Consider the following 27700-nt stretch of genomic DNA (forward strand, 5'->3'; position numbering starts at 1 on the left):
AAAGCAACTGCAAACATTGCATTTTATCCTCCTACTCTTCTAACATCTCTTCCCACATCTCTAGACTTCATTGCCAAGAACTGTAGTTAGTGCATCCTCGCCTTTGTGGCACATGAGCTCAGTTGTAGCCGGCACCCTGGAATATTTGGAGGATACAGTGAGGGGTGAGATTTCTAACACTTCGACAAAGTCGGGTCCATCTTCTACCCTGCCTGCAGTTTTCAGAACAGGCAGCCTCTCACATCAGACTGCTTTATCTAAACTCCTACCCAAAGCATTCCCATGTTGATCCCAGGCTGACATTAAAACTCACAGATATAAGCCATTAAAATGATGAATCAACATTTATTGATGATATGTACATAAGAGGTACAACACTTAGTGAAATATTATATTCATGGCTATTTCCAGTACAGAAAGAATGTCATTTGTTTCATACGTTAACATTACAGAAATCAGTTCACACTGTAAGAAAGCATTAAGAGCAAATGACTATCGATCGTTGCAAGGAGGAAAGGATCTGAACTACAAAAATAGACTCAGTCTATGAGGCATTCCAACTACAATATACAAGAACAGAGCCCAGAGTTGGGAGAAATTTTATCATCTGCATTCATTAGTTTTTAAACAAACTGTGCTATAGATACTGTACAGTATGTCATTTCAAAATCTGGCGAACTTTTTGCGTATAAGGAAAAGACCAACCTTATCCCTCTTCCTTTTCACCCTTTTTACAGGAAACATCTCAAAACATTCCAGCTTGTCCCTGGTCACTTTTAAAAGGGGGCAGGGGATGATGAATAGGCAGCACCCAGAACTGTAGTGTGCAATTCATGCTGAAGCATCGTAATGGGACTCACCAAGCAGGATATTTCCTGTGCTTTGGAGACTCCTTTTGACCTCTTTCTACTTACAGGGGATGATTATACTTCTGACACCCAGGCCCAGGGTATCTAGGAATGAACCAGCTGCTTCTTGCTGTCCCAAGTTCTTTCACCTTCAGGTTTTGCCCCAGAAAGGTATTATTTTCTCACAGATTTGAACTGTATCCCTGATTTCAGAAGATTTTTGCCACTGACTATATAGTTCATATGTCTGTTCTGTGATAACAGGTCTGTAAATAACAGGCCTGTACAACAAACACAGTATCTTGAGAAGCATTTAGCTTTGTGTTTTATTTCCAATAACTATTAATATCCTTTTTTAACAATGAAAGAAACAGTGCACTTTCGCCCATGAGTGTATTCATCTTTCTCAGAGACTGTTCCTGCTAAGGGGGTGAAGCAAAGGTTCCTACTTTGACTTCTTGGGCACCCTGGAGAGAACCAGCAGCCTCTGCTGCCTGCAGCCTTGCCCAGTCACAGCTGTGTGACTGCACTTGTTTTGCTGGCGTCTGTGGTCAAGGAGGAACTGGAAGGGACTCAGAGGGATCCTGAGACGCCGTGACGTGACTAAGGGCTGAATGACGCACAATGCACAAAGAGTCCAAACTAGCCAGGGCATCCAGAGGGAATGCAGTTAGATGAATTTCCCCTTATTCATTGTGCCAATTTAAACAGTGACTTACTAAACTTCTGTTCATAGAGAGTCGCAACCTTTCAAGCAAACAAGAAGAAAACAAAACAGAAACTAATCATTCTAGGTGAACATTAATTCTTAATGTCATAACAACTGCATTCACAAGGCAGCAAATCTATGCTGGGATCACTTTCACTCACTGCCAGGGAACTACACACATGCAGGTACTAACATATACCACATTGGTTAGACAGCTGAAAAGTAAAAATAACATATTTACAAAAAGTTGGCTGCATACATGATTCTGAATGTTATCAGAACAGGATACTCTATAATAGACAGATAAAGCAGTTCCTAAGGTGTGGAATCTAATCAGTTGAATGGCCAAAAGGAAACAAATCCAGATACAAATGAAAAACAGAAAGTAAAACAAAAATTTTAAAAGACAGTCTAATTTTCTACTATGGCTCCATACACAGAAACCAATTAAATTAAATTAAAGCACTGCTACGCATACTGTATACACCATTTCACTGAAATTACATGTTGATAGCTACCTTATCTACAAGAAGTGCAGAGAGGCACTGGACATCATGCTTCAACAAAATGTCAAAACTGGTATCAATAAAGTTTTATAGCTATTAGTAACTCAGCACTACTCTACCTGCAGTTCCTATTAAGATAATACCTGGTACATCTGATGTAAAATACAAGAAAGATATTAAAATACAAGGGTATATCAACACACTTCCTACATGTGTATCTACTAGAAATTTAATCTCCAAGACCTCAGCAGAATAACATGGCCCCATAGATTTCTGAATAGTTGAAGAGATATAGATACCCAGTGTCAGTAACACTGGGACAGCAGTACCTGCTATTCAATGCTTGCTTTGTTTTGAATCACAGTCTGAGAGCTAGTAGGCCATAAAAGATGTTTTGTGATATAATTGTTATGAATATTTACACTAATTTATTTTTAATCCTCTAAAAACAGTTCCTTGTTAATTAAATAGAAATTATCATAGCCATGGCCTTAGTGCCAACAGGTATTTGCCTAATGGGAACAGATGACCATAACAGAAAAGCAACTCTCAGTTGTCCTCATCAAAAAAATATAGTGGTTGTTCTCTTTAAAATACATAAGAAAGCAGGAGGTATTTGTACGGATGCTACCCAATTACAGTGGTCCCATGGTGGTTCTTTTGGTCCCTTTTCAAGAAGGCAAAAGTAGGTGGCCAAATCATGAATTCTTTCCACAGGCTGAACTTACATGCACTCTATTGTAGCGAGACAGACTGGGTACCTGATATCATATTTTTTTGCCTACCCAGATCTCCAGTTTTCTATAAACTGTATTCTGAGTCAGTCAATCATACATGATCAGATCCTAAGAAAGAACTGCAGGATTTGGCAAAGTTAACACCAGGAAAAATGACAAAAATGAGGGACAATTGCCCAAGACAGTCAATCTAGAAGATTGTTCAGATTATTATAACATTGTTCCGTAATGAACTGCAGCATTTAAAGACATCTTGAAATTCCTATTTGCTTCTTGCATTTTGTGCTTTGTTTATAATTCATCACTAAACATAACACAAAAATATTTCATCGATCCTAAATGCTATAAGAAAACCGGTTTTGTTCTAAGGTACAGATCACCTTTAAAGGATTATCCCCCTACCTTATACAGTCCTATAGAAAATATTATAAGAAAATATTAGTGTGTCTGTAAATTACAGATACTAAGTAATTTAGCTCAGTCTACACTGTAGTTTCCAGAGAACAAGTACAAACCCCTAAAACCTGTATTAATAACTAAATCAGTATTGAGCATATAATATTTAACACTATAAATACATATGCATCTTTTTCTCATGCATTCTACAAGCTAGAGTTCACACCAGATCATAGGAAATGGGATATATTTAAGAAAGGAGAAGGATATGTTGGATGGAAGTGTATGCAATTGTCTTTAAGAAGGAAGGACAACCTGTAGCACACAAGGACTCACAAGCCCATACAAAACACCAAAATGGAAATGCTATAATCTACAATACTGACTGCAAAATCCATTTGTAAACACAGTTTGCATACAGTCTTTGAAAAACTGTAGAAAAAAAATAGAAAAGAATGATACAAAAATCCCTGCAAACTATACTATTTATGTACAAAGCAATATACAGGTACCAGACAATCCAGGTTGTGTGATGCTGCCTATGACAGTTTCCTTTCATGTAATGGTGTGCATCACAGAGCATCATTAAAAACAATTGCAGGACTCCTGAATTTTGAAAATCAGACTAGAAGGATTGGACACTGGCATCGATCAGCATTGGCTCTGCAGCAGAATGTAGTTAGAACTGAAAGGGGATCAAAGGTTGGGTGAAGTGAGAAATCTCACAAGTCTTCTTGCCTCCCCAAATCCTGCATTAGCCTGTTGGTTATTTCCATCCTGGACTAGTAGAGACCTACTCAGTGGCTCAGTCATATGCTCTAGGTTTTTTCAATATTTGGAGCCTGGGTTTTCCATAAGATTCATAGTTGCAACTGCACAACCACCTTATCCATTAGGATTTGTATAAACCCAGTAGTGGGAAGTCACCAGGTTTCCCCTGAGCAGGGGAAGATGTCTCTGGGATGGTGGGCACATGCGAGGGATGGTTCCTCAGAACCTTGTGCCAGGGAGCCCACTCATACAAGAAGTAAAACAATTACCAGTGCCTGGGCATCAGCAGTGGTTTGACTCATTCATAGCAGCAGATTTCAATTTAACATCAAACATGATCAGGAGGAAAAAATGAGGGAGGCACCCATTGTACAGGCTGTACCCAGGCACTGTAGCTGGGGTCTTTAACCAGGAGTCCTGCCTTAGGTGTGCAGAACTGCAGAGTCTGTGCTTTGTCTGAGGACCACAGAGAGACACAGCCTTGGTGGCTATGTGGGAAGAAAGACCAATGACTTTGGAAAGAATACGCACTACATACATTGTTTCAGGTAAATTGTAAGCAAGAACATAACACTTTCAAAACTAACATGGTGAAGCTGAACAATTTGTTTACTGCCTTCTTTGACACTTCAGTATTGCAATTCCTTTTTTTTTTTTTTTTAGTACTTGAAGCTACACTCTATATATCATTATTCAGAAAAAGGAAATTGGGTAAATATTTTTCCTTCAAAGTCATCAATATGATTGGAGAGAAGAAAATAACTCATCTTCCCAAGAGTGCTTTCTGCTGGGAACAGGAGCTTCTACATAGTCTTACATGGTGAATTACAGACGAGGTGAGTTCCATACACCTATCATAATAACTAATACGAAAAATATCTTAATCGTGGCCTTAGAAGTCACAGAAACAAAATCAAGGTTATTCTTCTGGCTCATAACAGAATAATATTACAGTGCATTTTTATAAAGTGCCTTTATTTATCCTTCTGTAAATTAATTCAAATGCAGCAATAAAAAGAAACAAATGGAACTTAATGAAATGAGAAACAGTTATACCTTTACATCTCCACAAAAGGATTCTTCTGAGCGTGGTACTAAAGCTCAGAGCCTTTTTAAAGATAATTACAGAGGTGAATGTCAGAGGTGAGATTTAATACTGCCTATGGTTTTGGGGATTTGTGAGATTGCTGCTGTGTTGCTACAACAAGGCTGCAACAACACAAGTGAAGGCAAGGAAGCAAAGAAAATCCAGGCAGTTGCCAGAATAAATTTGTTCAAACACTGTTGCTGCAGCTTCTCAGGTGAACAGTCTGCTCTTCTGAGTATCTACTGCTGGAAAACTAATGACTCTGGGAGTGATGGAAAACAAATCAGAAATCTATATTACTTGTACATTTTAAAGAGGCACAAAGTTTGGAATTCCATGTGCTTTGAGAAAGAAATAGACATCAGCTGTACCTCAGGGAAGAAATGGAAAAAATATAATGATAGTGATCCTTATTTTTGTTCTGAGTTTTAAATACATTGCTGGACTTGTAGCACAGAAACAATTAGACAAAAAAGAAGCATCTTGGCACAAATCTTTTGGATGTGAGAATCAATGTCATTATAAATACCAGACGATGACTATTGCCTAGGATGGGATTGTGAAATGTCTTATAACTTAACAGAGACAGAAAGGGACTTGACCTTTCCTGGAAGCCTGTGACTCCCATAGATTTCAATGGGGCTTTCATGTAGTGAGAGCACTGCAGGCACAGGTTTTACTACAGCAAACACGTTTTTTCAAAGACATACTGAGTTTCTCACCTATTCAAACAGAAGGAGCACATCCCATAATACGGTTCAAATGGCTTATCCCCTACCTATTTGAAGCACCTTCGTGTACAAGACCCATGCGTGTTTCTTACAATGCTGGTGCAGCCTTTGTCTTCTAAGTGAAGCAATGAAGAAACAAATTCAGTAGCAAAGTGCTCCACCTCTTCTGTGGTTTTAAAGTACAGTGTGCTTTAGTTTGAAGGAACAGATATTAAGAGAATGCCGACCTAGCTTCAGCAGTAAATGCATAAAGCAAATGCACAAGCATGTACCTAATTAAGCATGCAATTAGCTGAGTCTTTGCATGGTCTAGACTTTTCCATGTGCCAGTGTGCTGTCAGTAATCCAAAGGGCAAAGGATATCACAGTTGCATAGGCAAGGGTGGGGGGAACTGACAGAACAGAAAATGAGATTAATGTAGAAAAAAAAATGCTAATTTGTTCAGGAGCTACACAGAAAATAAATCACTTTCCACTGTGCTTTTCCTTTAAATTTGCCACCCCAGCACTTCGAACAAATACAAAAGATTTGCCAGACACAAATTAATGCAAGACTCAAGTGAAACTAAAAAGAGACTGGCCAGTAACAAGCACTGCCTGATGAAATGTGAACCTTGTATTAGCTGAAGTGGCTGATCCCTGGGTTAGTTTCTGTTTATTCAGTTAAGTAGCAACCCAGCCTCATGTGGAATGAGCAAATCGAGAAATGTAAGCCAAGAGTGAGTTACATTTTCCCAGAGAAATTGAAAGCTTTTTGATGGTTAAATACAGTGCTGCACTGGAGTAACACTATATTAAATATTCAATCAGGCTAAAAGCAGAGGAGTATACCAAAACCAACATTTCTTCTTCTCCCACATCCACATTTAAATAGACAAATACCATCATAATTATCTTTTGAAACATCCCTGAGTTACTGTATCTACAGAATTACTATTTTAAAATCACAGCCTGCTATTCTAGTCCTATCAAAAGACCTAAATTTATTCTCCCTTTTATGGGTGGGGTTTCTCTAGCATCTCATTCCTTCCTCCCCTAGTCTCCATCCAAAGAAACACTCTTCAAAGGACAATACGTCCCAAGTGGATAAGTGTAAGCATATTCTAAGTGTTTCTCAATATGTAATTTTGTGGAGCTGCCTAGTCACATGTTGCTGGCATTCTGATTTGTTTCCAACTGCTAAACAGTTTCAAATGACAGCTAAAAGTGTATGGACCAGTTTTCTAAAGCTACTTTCAGGGCAAGCAATCGGTGTGGCTGCTCCTAAGAAATGCTACAGTGAAGAGGACAGAAAGTCATCTATTAATGGGCGAGCTGTGCCATGAAACAGCTCAAGAATGCTGGATATAAACTGGGGTAAACACTGCGTATTATTCTTGGATATAACTACCACCCAAGTCACAGCGAATTTCACTTGATGTGAGCCAGCACCCTCAGAGTAGGGAACATTTTAGAGTACCTACACACCGTTCCAGGCACATTTCTAGCACATAATTCAGTGGTAAAAATGTCTTCGAATGCAAATTGGGAGAAGCAGCAGCTAGCTATTGGTTAGTTCTGGATATGCTAATACCAATGACTGAAGAAAAAAAAAGACAACCTGCCTACCACTTCTCTGAATATCCTACAATTCCATCCCATTAAAAAAAATCATCCTTAAGATGCTTCAGGAGGCCTCTGGAAAAGGTTGCCACCTCTAATACATGTTAAAGGCCTACAGAATTCACAGTGGTTCAATATTTCTTCAATTATATAGGCCATTTTGCTTAGGATTGTAGCCATGGCATGCAAGTGAGGCCAAAAATACAATGGCAAGAAAAATATTCCACGACAACAAATGCTTAAAAGAGAGAGACTCTGACGATGGAATTGATCTTGCACATCATTAATCATACAAGTAGCCTTGGCTGGCTCAGGTCCATGTGCATTTTCAGAGATTTTTATATGAATGCAGATGAGCAAAAGTAGATTATATTTATATTTTAATAGCTTCTACAGAGCCAAATACCACTCTACAGTTAAACACATTATTCCTGTTTAAACCCATGACAGGTCTGAGCACAGACACCGAATGGCCTATTTCCATAAATGTTTCAACTCTGTTTTCTGCCGTTTTTAAGTTCACTGTATGCTCATATTCTGATTCATTCTAAGAACCTCTGAGAGCTCCCCCAAAAATTGCACAAAGCTTGTTCTGTGGATAGAGCCTCCCAAGGCCACGTGGCTCAGCTTTGCTATGGAACATTGCTAATAGTATAATGGCATTCACCAGTGTCTTAAAATTGCTGAGTATTAATAAGCACCTTTAAAAACACTTCACAGGGTAATTATTGTGACCGTAATTTCTTCTGACAGGATGAGTCAGCTATACTATGTTGACAAAACACCATCTCATTAATTCAGATGCCATGTGCTCTAAGAAACTTTTCTCTGACATTAGAGAGTTACATGAATTGTTACTCTGCAGAAGAGAGAGATGTATATTCAATGTACTGGTCTAAATCCTGAAATTCTGGTTTATTCTTCATTCAGTCCTAACCCTGGCCAAATTCTATTAACCTTATATGGAATTTGGCTTAGCAATGAATTCAGGATTTAGCCATTCTCTGAAATATGACATATACTTGAAAGATGGCTTTCACTTCATAACAAATGGTACCGATGATCACATTCAAAACACTCAGTTTCTTAGAGTAATGGATTCAGAATTTGTTTATAGCTCATTATCAAGTACTCAATCATGACATCTGTGATCAATCTTAGTAGTACCTTACTTGAATAGTCCCGTCCACATGAGGAATTCCTCTGACATCAGTGGAGCAGGGTGAATAGTAAGGTGCTACCTACGTTGATTAAGGATGGCATAACTGAGTCCATGGTATTCTGTATTTTGTACCTCAGGCATAGATTTAGTGAAGGAACTAGCACCCCTGCAATAATACTGCCTTGTATTATATGATATATTGTTGCCACAAAGCAGCATAGCCCCATCATAAAATAAAGGCTGCATCTGCCCTGGGACAGTGGATAAAAACGCATCACATGCACATACAAATCTAAGGTCTTGCCTTGATGGTATGTATTAGTTGTACTGATCTAAGAAAATGTCTGGGATAATTTATTGACTTCTATACATTAATCTTGCGCTTGAATCTAAGTTCACTTTAAAGTACAACTAGGCACAAAAATACAGTGCTTGTTATTATTAAAACAAATAGAAATCTTTATGGACATTTTCAAAAGATATTTTAGCCATACAGTGCTAAATAGATCAGGTTTGCCACAAGAGTCACCAAAACACTTGAATGTTTACATGGTGTTATGTTTCTCTTGTATTTGTGATCCTGAGTCCCTGTAGTGAACCGTACTGGCACTTTGATCTTCCCATTTTGCAGCATTTACATTCTCTGTGTCTTGAATGAAAGGGGAAGCGGGTGAGAGCACATTGCACTGCATGGAGTATTCTCCAGCTGCATCATCCAAACACAAGGGAGACAGATGGTTATGGATCATTGCTTGGCAAAAACACTACAATGACTTGATGAGATCTTTGCTAAGTTTTAGTTAAGAAATTAAGTAAGCAGGAACTGTAGATGTTAAATAGGAAAAAAGAGAAATCTTCTTTAATCGTGATATCTTTTGCCAGAAGATAGCTTCAGGGCTTATTAAAGATGGAGCTAGGAATCTCTTCCCTCAGTTTTCACGTTTCCAAGGCTCCTCTTCAACAACACTGAAGTCTGCAGATTTGCCATTGGTTGCCAGTGTTACCTGCAAGTAATTATCATCAACAACTGACTTAAAGGCCAAGGCACTTTGACAAGAAAAGTCATGAGTTTTATATGGAAGATCATGATATTTACAGGAATTACATATACCATGTCTTATTTTATATGTAAAATGTATTTATTCAGAATTCACAACACTCCCAAATAGTGAGACTCCTGTTCATTTATTATACTGACTAGGAAACATTAGCAGTAGGAAAAAAGTTCCATATTTTCTTAGCCTTTGCTGTAGGTTTTTTTAAATGAATATTTCAGATTCTACTCCTTTCTATCTCCTATAGATTTCTCTGGATTATTTCAAAAACAGATTACTTTGTTTAATGTAGAAAGTAATATTTTTTCAGTGGAATTCCTTAGCAAAGCAGGATAGCTGATGCAATGACATGAAAAATATATATTATATATATATAATCATAGATGTGTATCTACACAAACTCACCTACAATTACACCACCTTTAAAGAAATGGAGGAAAAGATACACTGTGAAAGTATTGTTCATCATACCACTATTGCTAACAATGTAGTGAAAGATTTTGACTATAGTCAGACCAAAAATTCATAGCAATGCTATGTTTGTCTCACACAGAGTACAGGAAAACATCACTCTTGCCTGTAAACATATGTGCTAAAATTTTTAATTTTTAAGTATGGTAGAAGACCTATAGTGATCTACCAACTTACAGTAAACACTGGCCAGTATGTTTCATCCCTGAAATCACTATAAATAAGCCCATGCTTCAAGAATGATAGCTCCAGCCAAATGACTTCAAAAAATTTAAAAACGTAAAATGTCAATTTAACTTTACAAAAGTCATCTAGATCTTTGCGATTGTGAGAGAACCTTTCATTTAATTCTAAATGCTCACTCTTTCCTAACTTACCTTGTAAGTTAACATCCTCAGCTTCAAATGAAAACTTAAAGACAGAGATGAAATTCCCCATGCTGGATAAACTCGATGCATGGAAGCATTGGGACATGGAAACATGACAAAATGCACTGATTTTTTTAAACAAAGTCAAGCTTTTTCTTAGATAACTGAAAGGGGGAAACATGCTAATACAGGAATGAACAGCTTATTCAGAATTGAAAATCACATAGAGTCATGTGAAATACTAGTAAAAAAATACAAAAATATCATGCAATAACAACCACTCTACACCCATATAAAGATGAACTACTTAATAAAAATATACATTGACCATGCAAAATTATAAACTATACATGGACTATATTACAGAAAGTAAATAGAAAGGACATGCTAGTAGATTAGCTTTTCCAAATTCTGACCAGAGTTGCAGTGAGCGTTTCAACCCACCAGTGCGTTCAACAGGATGAAGAGATGTCTCTTCAGATTTAACAGCTGGCTGTTTTGAAGCCCCACATTCTCCACTTTGTTGTTTTTGCTATTCTAACAATTGAGAGCTGTAGACCACTTCAACATGACCCAAATGCTTTGCAAATGTCAGCATATATTCACAGCTTATAAAGCAGACTGTAACATCACACCCTTTTGACAACTTGCAGACAGACACATGGACAAGACAAGTGACCTGCTCAAAGTCAGTCTTGTGCTCAATCCAGTAAACCCTGGTTCTTTTCATGAGTTTAAAAGCGCAAAATGAGATCGCAAGCAGAGCAAACCTAAACCACTGAAAAAGCACAAACGCTTTTAGCTCATAAATCACTGGTCCGAAATTTTAATTAAAGGGTCTGCTTAGGATGACATACTGCACCATTAATCAATGTTTTTTGAGGTAAGCTAATGCCTCAACTAAGGGAAATGATAAGAGAAACTGAAGGAGAAAAGAAAATGCAGCAAGTATTGCATCAACAGGCTACTACTTTCTAGCTTGACTTGGTTCTCTGTGCAAATCTGAGAGACTGTAAGGAGACAAAATTATCAGTATTCAGTTCCATGAACCTGATTCAGACTGATATATGGTAGCTGAATTTGTCTTAAATCCACTGAAATAAGCATAGCCTATTTCACTGAAAAACAGTTTTCCAAAAGTTCTAAAAGAAGTTAACCAAAAAGTGTGTATGTGTGCACGCGTGCTTATTTTTAATGAAAAAAATCTTTTCTCAAATGAGATCTTTCTTTTCAGGGAGTTTCTTTTTTCCTTCAAATTTTTATCTCTTCTGTGTCTTTTCCTTTTTTGAGAAATATAAATTAAAGGCATTTTTTAATTTTGTGTAAGCATTTCCATTTCAAAATTTTTTTTCTTTAATTTTTCTCATGGAAAAAGAGTGGGTCAGAAGAGAAAGGAGAGAGCCATATCAGAACAAAATGTTTGTTTTAATTTAAAAAATCATTTTATTAAAAACTTGGAAGATTCAGGGAAAAATTGAGGGTAAGATGAAAGTTTTTTCTTTCCTGAATTCAGTATTACTTTTTCCCCTGGAAATTCAAGGTTGGCCTGACATTACTAGAAGTAAGCATTAGAAAAAAATATATTCTAAAGAACATTTCCAGCCAGGCTGGAGACAGGTGAAAGTGATTGAATAGGACTTACAGTGATCTGCTACTGGACTTAGTGTAGGCATTCACAGTTATATACTGGCTCAGTTGTGGCAACTGGAAGATGCAAGAGGATCTGTTTGGGTAATTGGCTAAGGTAGGCTCACTGGCAAATTCACTATGTCAAAGACAGTGTATAGGATCAGATCAGAGTATTAATAAATTTTAAAAAAGACTAAGAAATTAAAAGTTCCAGCTTGTTTCACTCTCTTTCTCCTCCTTTTGAAAAACTCCCTGTTGATTTTAAACTGCCCCATCTTAATGGTGGGTGCTTAGTAAACTTTTAACCACTAACCTCCCCAACTGTTTTCTCATTCAACCTGGTAGGGTTTCTGAAGCTCACTTTGCTCTGATCAAGACGCTATTATGACTATTAATAATCCATGTTAGTTACAGCAAGGATTAGAGAGAGAATACGATGTTTGTGTCTTAATGACTCAGGAATGATGATAGAAGCAAAGCGTAAGCATGCTGTAAGAGTGCAGGACCATTCTGATGCTAAAATGCCTTCAACATGTCCATATCTGAACAGCATATCATGGAAGGCAGTCAGCAAATGACACCACCTGTATCTGTATTGCAGCTATCCTCCATTTGGGTTGGCAATTAAGTTCTCTGTTGCCATAGAAAATTAAGTAATTGTCCATAGAAGGTGATGCCATATTCTCTGTGTCTTGGCATATTCCATAATACACTGCATCTTGCCCTTTGATATGTAAACAATGTACACGATTTTTTCCCCTCAAATGACAACTTTTAAGAAGAGTGAAAAAAAAAAACATCTTTCAAACTGCTCAAACTCATTCAAAACGTCTGCGGTTCATGGGTCTTGTTGTCATATTGTTATTCGAAGAACGACTTGAAAAACACATGCAGGTTAAAAAATAAGATAAAACAAAGCATGCAGTGCTATATACATGTCTCAATATCCATAAATGTGAAAGGTACCTTGCACTCATCTACTATGACTGAGTTGTGAGCTGCAAAAACACATTGGTTTGAGTTGTTTTCCCTATGATTTTTCATGTCATCATAGATTGACTGAGTCTTGGTCATTTCAATGTCTTCACGCCCTTTATGATGGGAATCAATGGTGTCAAGTTCTGCCTTGGAAAGGTGGTAAACAATGCCAGCACCAAAAGAATCCCCCACTACATTGACTGATGTTCTCATCCGGTCCCTACAAAAGAAGCAAAAGGCAGAGGGTGAATGGCATGAGAAGAAGAAAAAATAGGGCATGGCAGCCCTGTTAATGTTACAGTTACTGCATTTATTTCAGGAAGTTTAAGGCATCTTTAGAACAGAGAGATGGGAGCTTTCAAGTGAAATTGAAAAAAGCTTGTTTCCCCAGGGGACTTGTTCAGACAGGGAGGATGTGCAAACTCCTATGTCCCAGCTGCTCATGCTCATGGATTTTGGCAAAGAACTTGCACTAGAGACACAGCCAAACTGCAGAGCTGGGCTTGACAGATCTTCCCAGCGCCTGCTTCTGGAGCTGAAGGTTTCAATGTCAGGGTGCCAGGCTCACATCATTACCCTTTGTTTAATCTGAATTTATCAGAGCACTGAACTTAATGAAGCCAGAGAAAAGGATTTTGGATCTGATGAAGTGTTCTCATTTCTGGGACAGATTAAGAAATGGCCTCTCCCTTTATTCTCAGTGAGCAAACTATGGGGAAAAAAAATGCCTGAAATATCTCCATAAGGCTCAGGCCATCAAAGCTCGTCTCCTGGCACCATCTTTACAGATGGTCATCTGTTAGAACGGCAACATGCCCACTGACACTACTGCATGCCAGAGCTTGGCATATGAGCCAGCCAAAAATAGGTCATGGCCTACAAAATGACCTTGTGAGTAACGAGTGCACCTCATTGTAGGAGGGTGCCAACAGAGGCTCACATGTTCTGTTTAAAATGTGTTTGTTGGCACTTCCTGGACAGGATACCATTGGGCAGAGATGCTACCTTTCTCCTGTCTTGTTTTTAGTGCGGCTCTATCTGTCAGCAGTGAACTCATGCTTGTGGATTTTCCTTGATTTCATAATTCTGCCCCAAAGCTGCCCAAAATTCTGCAAAAATGGGAGATGGTCTTACAGAGCACTGCAGGACTATGGGCTCCTGCTCTTTTTCCTACTGCAGATAGGCTGTATTACATGTTGAAATCATTTACAATCTAATGCAGGATTGAGTGTACTCTCAGGAAGTTTGCAGATGACACCAAGCTGAGCGGTGCAGCTGATATGCCTGAGGGACCGGATACCATCCAGAGGGACCTGGACAAGCTTGAAAAGTGAGCCTGTGTGAACCTCATGAGGTTTAACATGGCCAAGTGCAAGGTCCTGCACATGGGTCGGGGCAATCCCCGGTATCAATACAGGCTGGGGGATGAAGGGATTGACTGCAGCCCTGCCAAGAAGGACTTAGGGGTATTGACAGATGAAAAGCTGGACATGAGCCAACAATGTGCTCTCGCAGCCCAGAGAGCCAACTGTACCCTGGGCTGCATCAAAAGAAGCATGGCCAGCAGGTTGAGGGAGGTGATTCTGCCCCCCTACTCTACTCTGGCGAGACCCCACCTGGAGTACTGTGTCCAGCTCTGGAATCCTCAGCACAGGAAGGACAGGGACCTGTTGGAGAGGGTCCAGAGGAGGCCCACAAAAATTATCAGAGGGATGAAACACCTTTGCTATGAGGAGAGGCTGAAAGAGCTGGGGTTGTTGAGCCTGGAGAAGAGAAGGCTGCGGGGAGACCTTATTGCAGCCTTTCAATACTTAAAGGGGGCCTACAAGAAAGCTGGGGATAGTCTTTTCAGCAAGGCCTGCTGCGACAGGACAAGGGGTAATGGTTTTAAACTAAAGGAGGGTAGATTTAGACTAAACACAAGGAAAAAAATTTTCACGATGAGGGTGGTGAAACACTGGAACGGGTTGCCCAGAGAGGTGGTAGATGCCCCATCCCTGGAAGTGTTCAAGGACAGGCTGGATGGGGCTCTGAGCAACCTGATCTAGTTGTAGATGTCCCTGCCAATTGCAGCGGGTTTGGACTAGATGACTTTTAAAGGTCCCTTCCATCCCAAAGCATTCCATATATGATTCTATATGATTCTAATTTGCCTCTTCATATCTGAACTAAACATAAGACTCCTAAAAACCTTTTGACTAAGGGCTGTAATTTAAAGTATTGCAGCAACTGAATCTAGCTTTGTGAAATAGGTCAGAGAAGCGATTACACTGATTAATTCTCAGAGGTATATCCACGAAGACTCATTTACACAAAATGGGCAGGTTGAACAGTGTGAACATTGGCCAAGTGAGACAAAAGCCAGCATGTAAGACCTCATTTCCCGTGACAGTGATTAATTTGAAAACACCCTTTCTAGTATTTCTGGTACTAGATTTGTGTGACAACTCCTTTTCCTGTAGAACACTGAGAAAAAAACCCTAAATATAGAAATCCCAAACTGATAAACATTCATTATACATGCCTATTCATGGCCTTACGAACTTTTAAGCCCTCTTTAAGATCTTTGCTCTAAATACCTGTAAATCTGCCTTTCCCAGCTGTGGAACTGTATTCCCTTTCAAGTTTCTCCTCTCCCTCTCTACATTATCATGTTTACGTATTTGGAGTTTGTGGTGTAATATCTTAGTTGAAGCAGCTCATTTTTATTTTTTTGTCATCAAAAGAATACAGAAGGAAAAAACCCCTCCAATAATCCCCCCGAAAAACAAAAAAAACAACAATCCATAGGAGGAAAACATCCTTCCAGTTTTACTTCACAGATATGAAATGCTATATAAAGTTCTCATCCCATGCCTGTGAAGAACGTTTTAAACTTGGTCAGAGTGGCAGAATAGAAAAATATGACTTTCCAAGCATAATTTTTAATTAAGATCATTAAATATACTGAACCTCGCAATATAGCTCCACAAAAAGAACACCTGCTTAAATTTTTTTGTATGAGTGGTATTAAATTTTGAAAGGATTCACTGATGCCAGATGATGGAGGGATAGTATAGGATGCCAAAAAAACAAGGTGAAGAGAATACATAAATATAATTGAGGCACAGTTCAAATTCTGAAAAGGTAATTTGAGGAGATGCTCCAGCCCATATGCATGTAATATGAAGCAAGAGATTCAGCAAAGCAAACTGCACACTGCTGCAGAACATGCTATACTGTGTGAACTGAAGTAAACAAGTAAGTTCCTTAGAACAGAAAGGACAAAATCTTGGCTGTCAGGAATCAACAGCAAAGTGCCACTGACCTCTTTTGGGCCAAAGAAAACCCTAAGAAGAACAAAGAAGACTGTACTTACTCTTTTGTTAAAAACAACCAACCAATTAAATCCAGCTATGCTGGAATGGTGTAAACAAAATCAATATAGGAAAGTTGCAGTCTAGTAAATGACTTGCCCCAACACAGCTACTTCTGCATTGTCCATAACAGCTTCTCAGAGGAATAATGGGACTGAAAGTCAAAGTTCTCTCTCAAAAGCCAACTGAACTGGGCTTTGGAATAATTGGGAAGTAATTCTTTAAATCCTGATAAGGGTTAATGCCTAATTTCCTCGAAGTGGCATAAAACAGAAGAACTAGAAGCTTAACAATGTAAATGAAAGGAATAGGAATGAGAAGAACTAAATCAAGCCCCCTTGCTATTAATGTCATAGTACCTGTATAGCATGCTAGTATGCAAAAAAGTTACTCCTGTTCCCTGAAAGCTTGAAAAACTAGTATATCAACCTTGTTATATTTTAGAAAGGAGATTAAAACCTTAGCACACCTGCTAAGTCAAAGACCAGGTGACATGTTTAACTTGCCTTACCTCTCTGTCATTATAGGAAAGACCTCCTGTTTTCTATAGTTTAGTTTGATTTATATAAGGCCCTGTTCATAACATCCAAACATCAAGAGGGTCTGAATATTCTGAATTTAGATCTAAGCCAAGGAACAGACTCAGAACTCAAGCAATCTTTTTCCGAGTTACTGAATGAAGGTTTAAATACCAGATCAGCAGTCCAAGCCCATTTTCTCTAATTCCTCTCTCTTCACTGCAAAATACCAGTGTATTTGAGGTTGTGCTATGATATTTGCTAATCTTGTCAGTCTCAGATCTGGAAAGTAGCCAGCTTCTGGCTAGAGCAAAAGAAGCTGGTTTTATTCCAGCTGTTGGCATATAATTACTGTCCTATTAAATGTCACTGCTGTGTTGTGCTTAGTTTTAAACTGAGAAACTATGAGAGTTGTGAAATCTTGGAAAACTTCCCTGGTGAAAGAGCTCACACTGTGTATGTATGTGTGGGAGGGGGAAAGGTTGAGCAACCTAATCTCTAGATATTGGAGAGGCTTGAGAAGAAATCGACAGAGAAACATTTTGACTCCAATGAAGTCAAAAGGAAGTAGAGAAGGAGAGAGCACCAAGTTTAAGGACAATCAAAAGTCAGCTTTGTGTTACACCATGACCAAATAGGGCAAAACTGGTTTTGGTAAGACCACAGTTTCAGATGATAGTAGTATTGTAAAATCAATTGATGTTCTGATATTTTGTTTCATGAGAAATATTGAAAAACTCATAGAGTAGGACATTTTTTAAAAGCTTTCATTATCTGGAATTGAAATGTTATAAAAGAGCTATTCCAAATATTTCTGCATGGCTGGTTGCATTTACACACTGGTTCCAGAAAAGTGGCTGGAATTGGGTCTTAAATATCTTATTAACTTTCTCTTCTACATTTTGTTAGAACTACTGCTGTAAGGTTATTTGATGATCTAAAGAAATGGAAGAAGACAATGTTTGTAAGTAAAGAAAATATCTTTTTATGACCTTTCGTTTCAGATATTCTTTAGGTCTGGTTTTTGTGCCCAAAAGCTTGCTCAAAAGTTGGCTTGTGTGCCTTTTCCTAACATCAGCAATGTCAGCAGCATCATTTTCCATATCTCATTAGATCATCGTGGCTACCACAACACAACCACTGGAAGATGGAAAATAAAGCTGTTGACATATGTTAATTAGCACAACACTTTCACCAACAAACTTTGTCTTAATTTTGCAGCACTAGTCGCGTGACACAGAGCTTTTCATGTCCTTTTTTATCTCTTTTCCCTTGTCCCTCTACCTTTCAATTCTGAATCATGCTGCAATTGCACTGCTGATTGTTGGGCCAGAAGGATCCAAACCCAACCATTTATGCTGAAAGGTTCTTTTGCCTGGCATTTATTTTAGAAAAATACCTTGAAATATTTCTTTCAGAAGTACTATCCTTCCTATACATACATTCCTCACCGCTACAGCTCCACAGTACAGACGTTTATATTTCCTAAGCGGGGTTGGATGAGCCAGCGGTCATAATGCTGCTGAAGCCGAGCCTGAAAAGCAACACCTACTAGTGGATCAGAACTGCTGGTAAACTTACAGCTCTGAGGTTTGCTAATGTGAGCAGAGCTCAGACCACAGGAATATTTTTAAATTACATTTCCCTACAAAAACAAAAAACCCACAGGCTCCTTTTGCACATCCTCCTACCAGCTGCAGAAAACTACCTATTTGCCTTACTTTGAGAGCCAGCAAAAACATATATTTAAAATGAGTATGCACCTTCCTTTTGCTCTCCTCCTCCCAGCTGCAGATTCCTATGCTGCTTTCCTGTTTTCAACCATGACCTCATAAATATAAGAAATCCACAGAATATCACATTTTTCCCTATGCCAGCTGTACTCTGACTGCTGAACCCTGCCTCATTTCACCATTCTGAGTTGTGATATCATGATATTCAGTTATATATAAAATAAGTAAGTCATCTTTTCCCTTTGCCTTCCCAAGCTGTAAATTCCTCTTTCATTTTTCCCTGAAGCAGAAATTGAAGCTGTGTGCTATTCAACCACCTGGACTCGATGATCTTAAGGGTCTTTTCCAACCCCAATGGCATCCTGGCTTGTATCAGGAATAGTGTGGCCAGCAGGAACAGGGAGGTGATAGTGCCCCTGTACTCGGCACTGGTGAGGCCGCACCTCAAATACTGTGTTCAGTTCTGGGCGCCTCACTACAAGGAGGACATCGAGGTGCTGGAGTGTGTCCAAAGAAGGGCAACGAAGGGTCTAGAGAACAAGTCTTACAAGGAGCGGCTGAGGGAGCTGGAGTTGTTTAGTTTGGAGAAGAGGAGGCTGAGGGGAGACCTCATTGCTCTCTACAGCTACCTGAAAGGAGGTTGTAGCGAGGTGGGGGTCAGTCTCTTCTCCCTAGTAACAAGGCGTAGGACGAGAGGAAACAGCCTCATGCTGGGCCAGGGGAGGTTTAGGTTGGATATAAGGAAAAACTTCTTCACCGAAAGGGTAGTCAGGCATTGGAACAGGCTGCCCAGGGCAGTGGTTGAGTCTCCATCCCTGGAGATATTTAAAAGACGGGTAGACGTGGCACTCGCATACATGGTTTAGTTGTGGACTTGGTAGTGATAGGTTAACGGTTGGACTCGATGATCTTGAGGGTCTTTTCCAACCTTAATGATTCTATGATTCTTCAGAACTCTTAGTGAAAAGATAGGTAATAACAGATGGAGTATAGCAGTAGATCCAAAATACATGTCAGAGGACTGGCCAAGTTCTTGAATTCTTCTCAATAAGCCAAAAGATAATGAAAGAAAAATAATTTTCTATTTTATCTTGATATTCTCAACTCTGCTATTTCTTCTTGCATAATTTTAGTATGGTATCTGGGACTGAAAGCTACCACAAGTGGGCAGCTGAGGCTGGTAGTATAGGAGGAAATGCACAAATAGTACAGAGTGGTACTTGCATCTCCCTTTCTGGGCACCATGGCTGGCACAAGAGAAACATATGTCTTTCCTACGTAAAAGAATACTAGGGGAGAGATGGCTGTTGACCAGAATATACTGTGCTGCAGTAGTACAGGACAATATAAAAGACTCTAGAGGCCAGTACTAACTTAGAGGACTACTGAGTCCCAGTCAGCTCTGCACAGGTGAAGATATCCACATTGTCAAATGACAACATGAGAAAGGATGTGGGTTGGCATATGCTCGGTCTATATTTACAGCTTCTGTATTCAAACATTGAAGAACAAAAGCCTTGGAAAACTATCTGTGAGTTAACTGTTTCTTGTCGGAGGACCTGCAATGGCACTGAAGGACTTTGATCTCAGCTCCTTGAAAATGAAAGTCAGTCGTTCCAGTTTGAAGGATCTGTCAGTAAAATCAAACTAAGGAATGACCTGCTCTCTTTCACTTTGCTTTCTTATGTGTCTTTGGTTTATATCCTGCTCTAGAACAGTTTCTTTCTTAAAGTATTTTACTTTCTTATGTACAAAAAGAAATAGGCTTTCCCCACTACAAGCATAAAACATTTGATACTACAAATGCCCAGATCACCCTGTAACTTGATAACAACATCCTGATGGAACCTGTGTTTTCATCATTCATCCTTAATTTTAGACCAGAACTATAAGAAACAGAAATATGAAAGCAAAGATCAGAAAACTGCTCTTGATCTATGTCTGTGATGAAGAGGCATCATAAGGAAGAAGAAAATATATGAGCGTGAGCCCAAGTGTCTTACAAGATCATCCTTGGCTCATAGAAACTGATTTCAACAGCTCTACAACAATTCATACCAGCTGAGAAGCTGTTTTCAGCATCTCCTACTTCATCAGATAGCCTACTTCCTCCTTTGCTTCATCTGTAGAATAGAGTCTTATAGTTCTTTAAGATCAATGGCTGAAAAGCACTACGAACAAGCATTACTTCGCTACTTTTTCTGCACTGAGCAGTGGAGTCAGCACAACTTACAAAAGCCAGTCAACAGCAACAAGCAAGCTGATGTCCTGGGTAGGGAGACCCACTGCCGTAAGGATCAGAAGCATAGTGACAAGTCCCGCGCTGGGAATACTGGCAGCTCCAACACTTGCAAGGGTGGCGGTCAAACTGCAAAAACAAAAATCAAATGGGGGTAGCAGGAAAAGGAACATACACTATTATTGCAAACTCATGTGATCATTAGGAAGGTCTTATTTTTAATGAGTTCTTCCCAGAAAACTAACGACTATATGATAAATCATGGTAAGCTCAGGCCATAGTTTTCACACTCGTGTTTCTCCAAAAATATTTATTAGGGGAGGCCAGATCTATAGGGTTTGTTCTGAAAGTTGTAAGAGAGTTGTCTGAGAGTTTTAAGTTCTATAAATTGGTTACGACATTCAAACCTTTGGCCTGGTGTTGTTTTCTGAGCTCTACCAACACATCCAGGGTGTTGAATCCTGAGTTTCGATCATCCAGACTTGCTGAAGTTTGGTGGCTACAGGTTGAATTTTCAGGGTGGTTCATTTCTGTTTAGTTATGGTATTTGAAGACTGAATTGTGAGGTGATGGCTGAGAGAAAGTGGCTATTATTAAGTACAGAAGAGTAAAAGTCTTGGTATCCAAAACTCCCACAGTACAAGCCAGTGCTGTACCAAGCCTAGATACAAATCACCCTAGATGAAAAAGCGAAATTCATCTGATTGTTTCATAAATCCAAACCTGTCTTTGTTTTTGCCTCTCACTTTTTTATGAAGACTAGTAGAGTGAATGTCTGTGCACCAAATGTTTGTAAAAATACAACACAGACCATAACAAATATCCACATCATTGGGCAATCCTATGAAGAATGGAAAGTAAATTTGTCAGAGAACAAGTCAAGGGGAGAAAAACAGGGAAGAGAAGGAGAGGGGGAGAGAGGGGGAGAGAGGGGGAGAGAGGGGGAGAGAGGGGGAGAGAGGGGGAAGAAAGGGAAAAGTTATCTCTGTCTTTTTAAACACAGAGATGAGTAATATGGTTGTAATTCTGTGGGTGTAACCAATAAATCTGAAAGTGCTTCCAACACAGAAGCAGGGGAAAAAGATCTCTGTGGGGGAAATCCTCAGCCATTAGCCACAGAACTAATCTGTGAGGATGTTAGCCTGATTTAGAGCTGGCAGATGGCTGGGTCTGACCCAGACAATCCAGGTTGCAGTGTGTTTGTCAGGTGTGTGGGTTAGAGTGCAATCTGGCTTACTAAAAACCCAGATAGGTCCAGCAAGTGTGCAGGCAGGATGCTCTGCTCTGCCATCAGGCTCTGTGCACGGTGCCAGCTCTTCAGGCACTTCCAGCCTGAAGTGGTAAGGGATTGCTTCCAAGCTCTGTGAGGAAATGATCCTGCCAACCTTCCCACAGCAGCACTTACAGGGCTGGAGGGGAATGAAGCTAGCACTGTTCAGGTCTAAACAGAGTCTGGTTTAGCTACCATTTCCAAGACCACCCTCTCCCAAAGCAGTCAAGAAATCAGAGAATCTACATGACGAATATGAAGTAACTAGGGCTGGTCAAAGGCTAAATTAAGTCTTCGTAAGTTTATGTCTGGGTCATTTGAATACCCTCAGTATCACAAACTGGATTTGACAGACAAAACCTAATGACCTTTCATTCTTTTTTACTTGCACCTCAGGAGATAGTTCTTGTCATATTGTTGTAGTAAAAATGCTATACTGCATGAAGAGGAGAACCAATGATTTTCTTACAGATAGCCCAAAGTTGCCGCCTGCTTAGTAAATTTGAGTCACAAAGCTGGCTACACCAGCCTTGAAATGGTGAGATCAGGAAGACCTAATGGGTCAGTCCCTCAGAGGAGGAGAAGAGGAGTAACTCAGAATCAAGCCTACCAAATCTCTTGGACAACAGCTGATTCCTGACTTGAATTTCCCTGGTCTCAATTTAGTTTAATATGTGGCATCTGTGAAATGACTGTTTTCAGTCTTAGCAACAAATATGCATCATGCAGGTCTAGCATCCGCCTTCATTAGGAGCAGCCCTGAACCTTTTACAGACCTTGGCTTTACTATTTCAGGGGTTGGGGCAGGAGGTAAAGAAATAAAAAATGTGGAACTAGTATAGCTGGGCAAGAAACATAGAATTAGACGTTCCTTTGCAGGAGTTTCTTTAGTGTTAAAAGGGTTTAATAAAAGAAAGGTGGGTGGGTGAAAACTACAGGAAGAAAGCAAACTTGGCAGCCTTCACCTGTGGTTTCCATTTTAGCTACTCAAAATGTTAGGCCTGGTGTCCTCATCAAGTTTTCCACTGTAAATTAACTTTAGCTGCAGCAGTCATAACTTTGCCATTGTTTTTTATTAGTCACCCTACCTAACAGGTCTTAAAACTCCATTACAGTAAACAGTCTCCAGTCACTCTTATCCATTTTTAATGGGTCTGTCCTTCCAGATATTCAGCTTAGTCCTTGATACAACAATTTGATACGAAAAGACTAGAACTAATATTTGCTGGGTTAGAGATAAAACGTCTGGGAATATCCAGACCATGCTGCAGGCAATCTCACCCTCAGGCTGGGCTATTCTCAGTGTATTTTGTTTGCTGTTCACCAAAGTCACAGAAAAAGTACGGGCAAACACAAATTCATGGATACATTTTTAGGTACACTTTTTTCTTCCAATGTATATAAACAGATACATTCTAGAAAGTTAATGCCCCATATATCACTTGTAGTGTCCCTCTATACTAAAAAAGGCATTGCCTTGGACAGAGAATGCTGTATTTCTCATTGTATTGTCAACTGCAAAACTGTGTAAAACACCACCAGCATGCACTAAGGCTGCATATGATAGAAAACATGTCACCAGAGAACCAGGACCTATGTATATGACATTCCTTTGCATATCATTATTAGAAATCCATGGATTTCACAGTGAATCCCACAGCTACTGAGAAGACATCCAACCCAAAGCTTTGCATTTTACAGTCTGTAGAAACAAAGCCTATGAGTATTTTGAACTGACCTCACAGTAACTATCTGGCCACCATCCAGCTCAATTCCATTCATCTGTGCTATAAAGATGGCAGCCACAGCTTCATAAAGGGCAGTTCCATCCATGTTAATAGTTGCTCCAACAGGAAGAACAAACCTTGTTACACGCTTATCAATACCTAGATTTTCTTCAAGACACCGGAACGTGACAGGTAATGTTCCAGCACTGAAAGAGAGAAAGCAAAAAAATAAAGAAGACATAATTACAATATAATATATACGCATAAGGGAGCAAAGTCATTGCTATCATTGTTTACATTTTCTACTTCCACTTTCTGCTGTGATTCAAGCCTTTTTTAGCCAATTTTTAAATTAAGCCTACATTTAGCTGGAGTTGGGACTGAGGCCAAGACATGAACGTGACTTGAAGTAGGGATGAGAGCTTGAGAGGGTGTAGGTTAATTTTTCAGACTCATTTATGAATTATTTCTTGCATTTTGTTCAAAAAGACAAGTTCCAGATGTTTTCTGATGGACAGAATTATGAGCATAGGGACAAGTCCTAAATTTCTTTGGTTATGAATTTGCTCTGAATGGCGAAATCAGTGTTGCATTAAGGAATGAAAAAGCCAGGCAAAAAGATACAACCCATGGAGTTCCCAGACACTGGAGGACAGGAAAGGATATGAAACACAGCTAGAAGATAGGAAAAGATGCAAAAGATGGCTGGAAGAGGGGAACAGTTCCTTGCACAAATCCACAGCCCCTTGCCTTTGCGGGAATAGCTCAGGCTATTACATTCACTTGCTTAAAATAAAACACCTTCATCAAAAAATACTGATGAAAACAGAACATACTCTTTTTCCCTGTAGATGCAAATATCTTCTACTACTTCCCTTCCCTAGCAGGTCTGCCTGCCTCAGGCAAAGGACTTACTGCAACAAGCATGAAACGCAACACATGTTCATGTTTTCCTTCCTTATTTTTCTGTGTTATCTCTGAGGTCAAGTTCACCACTAAATGAAGTTGGTTGCTGCCTGAGAAGCTGTTCTGAAAAGAAAGCTGACCTGGGGAAATTCCTTTTAATTGGTGTTTCATACAGAAGCAGCTGGAGCACATTGGTTGTGGTTTATTTGCTTTTCTTCAGCTGAGTTGGCAGAATTTCTCAAAGGTCTTCGCTATTGTGTCCCACTAATTCTGGTGTCATTTCCCCTGCAAAAATACTAATTTGCTCATAGAAGAGTAAAGGACTAGATTCACCAAATTTTCTCACATAAATACTCACAGCATATTGTTGCTAGTGCCTTGCAACTTCAGTCTTTCATTCTCGTTCATTCATCCACTATCACAGAGATGTTATTGGGTACAAAAAATGTAATCTTTCCATTTTACAGATAATTAAACCATGGAAAAGGGAGATTAAGGAATGACTGAGATACCTAACTATAAATATGCAGTGTCATAATAAATGTTCTAGGTTATCTGGAACAAGCACATGAGGCTGACCTGTCTCGCATGGGATCTATGGAAAACCCAAACCCTTCTGGATTGGCCTGAGTCACTTCCTAAATGACCCCTCTTGTCCCACATCTATGGAAACATGAGGTAGAAGATATGAGCTTCTAGATCCCCACCTTGTGCTCAAATGACTGGACCATTCTTTGTTCACAGAGGTGATTTTTTTTAACAGATGTCGATAAGCCAGATACATGGTACCAATCATTTGTGTTCTAGCATCTTTACAAGTATATTTGTAACTATGATTTATTTTACTCTGTTTTTAATCACAGGTTATCAAATGCTTAATATTCTGTGGGTTTAGCCAAATCAGAGAGAATTCATACTGTCTAAAAACGATGTAGTATATTCTCTCGTAAGTTACTCCAGCAGCTATATTTATAGGAGATAGCAGAAAATATCTAGTGAGTCATTAACCAATAACTACTAGTCAGTTTTCAAGTCAGTTCCAGGATCACTTTGCTTCCTACAGCAAAGATACTCTTATATCTTTTTAACAGAAAAATAGAATGGAAAATGTAGTTCATTGACACACATTGAAACTCAGTCAGATAAGGTTCTTTTTCTTCAGAAATACAAGTCCCACCTTACCTTTATGGTTACAAATCAGATCATCAGCACAAGGTGTGTACCAGCCATAGCCTACAATTGTTGCAATGAACCCCAGTGGGCTCAGCAGGCAGGGACTATGCAAGTATCTTCTCCCTTCACTTCTGCCACCATGAGCAAGGACAGGTGGGCAGGCCATGGAGACAAGGTTTCTTTATTAGAAGAGCACAATACGTAGATGCCTTCCATAGTTCCTCAGCCTGGCCAAAGAGCTTTAATAGCTCCCTGAATAGGAAGCATCTGCAACTTCCAGAGGTACCAGGTTAGACCATATGATGGTGATTGTTGTCATGTGGTCACTTGGCTATGGTGCTATGAACTGGTCCACTTCTGTTTAGCTAGTAATTCAGATCTGGATAGCAGTCAGGTGGTAAAGCTAGTATCCAGGTAAATCCATATCCTGGAATCACTTAGAATCCCCTACATTTTTCCACTTTGCTACTCCAGCAGAAAAACATTACTTCATGCTAAAAAAAACCCCACAAATGTTGTGTATGGACACTGTAAATTTTGTATTGAAAATCTAAATGGAAACGCAAACACTTCAATGAACAAAAGCCTTTGGGAAATTGTGGTTTAGTGAAACTCCTGGCCAGACTATCTCCTATAATCCCACATTGTTTATCACAAAAAGTGGGTCTCCCAACTCTCTGCAGTTGGCTGTACAACCTCTCTAAAAAATCCCAAAGGTGTGTGGTTATTTTTATTTATTTCAACATGGCTGGATTAAAAATAGTTTTTATTCAATGACATAAAATGATTTTGCAGTGAAGGTCAGAACACCATATGTATTATCTCTAAAGAGCAGCTAAAAATCTTCTAAAAAATAAAGCAAGCTGTTATTTCTTAAGTGTACCTGGAAGCTGTGCCTAGTGCTGTGATCCATGCCTGGAAAATCCCAGCAAGGAATGAAAATGGGCTTTTCCTTGTTATCACAAAGTAGAGCAGAGGCAGGAAGATCCCTCCATGGATGAGAAGACCCACAATCACAGTGACCATGTACATGCCAAGTTGTCTAGCAACTACTTCTAAGTCCTTGATTGCAATGATTTTTCCACAGATGAGGCAAGCAATGCCCAAAGGGGAATACCTGGAGAAAGAGAACAAGCATAGACAAAACTAGTCTTTGCAGCGTAGCCACAAAAATTGTGCTAAACATAGCATAGACTGGAGAAAGGGTAGGGGGCTCTCAGGCTCAACACTGAAATGCAGATCAGGAATTGATGGAAATTAAATGGATAGCTTTCATGTCTTTTTAAAAAATAATGGCCATCTCCAGCAAATTCCTCACCTACTTCATTTTTTTCTGTCCCATCGAATAGTCTTTGATCCTGCAATAACATCGTACAAGAATACTGTAATGTTACACAGGCTTGGATCATTATGAGGAGTGGTGTAGTATTTGTTCTTAATACATAACTTTTACAACCCATTGCTCATCTGGTTTCAGGGAGTTGCATTATTTGCTTCAGTTAAACTATTTGTTGAAATGAATTGCTTTTATCTTGGGGGCTGCAAATGTTTCCATTATGTTCTTTCAATAATTTGGACAAATGCTTTTTAGTTTATGGAGTCTTCATTAATTTTGTGCTTTTCTTACTTAGGGTAGGGTTTTTGTCACCTCAGTCATGATTCCCCGATGGCATAAATGGAACTTTTAAATAGGATGATAACGCTAGCACAGTTTAGTAATAAAAAAAA

At 39.2% G+C, this 27700-nt stretch overlaps 1 protein-coding gene across 5 annotated transcripts in view; it reads right to left on the minus strand.

The window, feature by feature from the left end:
- Positions 1-325: 325 nt before the first annotated feature.
- The window catches only part of SLC1A2 (solute carrier family 1 member 2), a 103397-nt gene continuing 76022 nt past the window's right edge, over positions 326-27700 (minus strand). For all 5 annotated transcript variants that reach the window (XM_087745958.1, XM_087745959.1, XM_087745955.1 and 2 more), the window contains 5 exons: positions 26856-27089; positions 23905-24099; positions 20891-21025; positions 13039-13270; positions 326-9553 (listed from right to left, as the gene is read on the minus strand). In XM_087745958.1, coding sequence (XP_087602084.1) covers positions 9479-9553; positions 13039-13270; positions 20891-21025; positions 23905-24099; positions 26856-27089 — 871 coding nt within the window. In that variant the 3' untranslated portion in view covers positions 326-9478. The remainder of the gene's footprint in view (positions 9554-13038; positions 13271-20890; positions 21026-23904; positions 24100-26855; positions 27090-27700) is intronic.

This window comes from Nipponia nippon, unplaced genomic scaffold, assembly GCF_047370975.1.
Source record: "Nipponia nippon isolate SJK-2023a ecotype South Korea unplaced genomic scaffold, ASM4737097v1 scaffold_10, whole genome shotgun sequence".
Lineage (NCBI taxonomy): Eukaryota > Metazoa > Chordata > Aves > Pelecaniformes > Threskiornithidae > Nipponia > Nipponia nippon.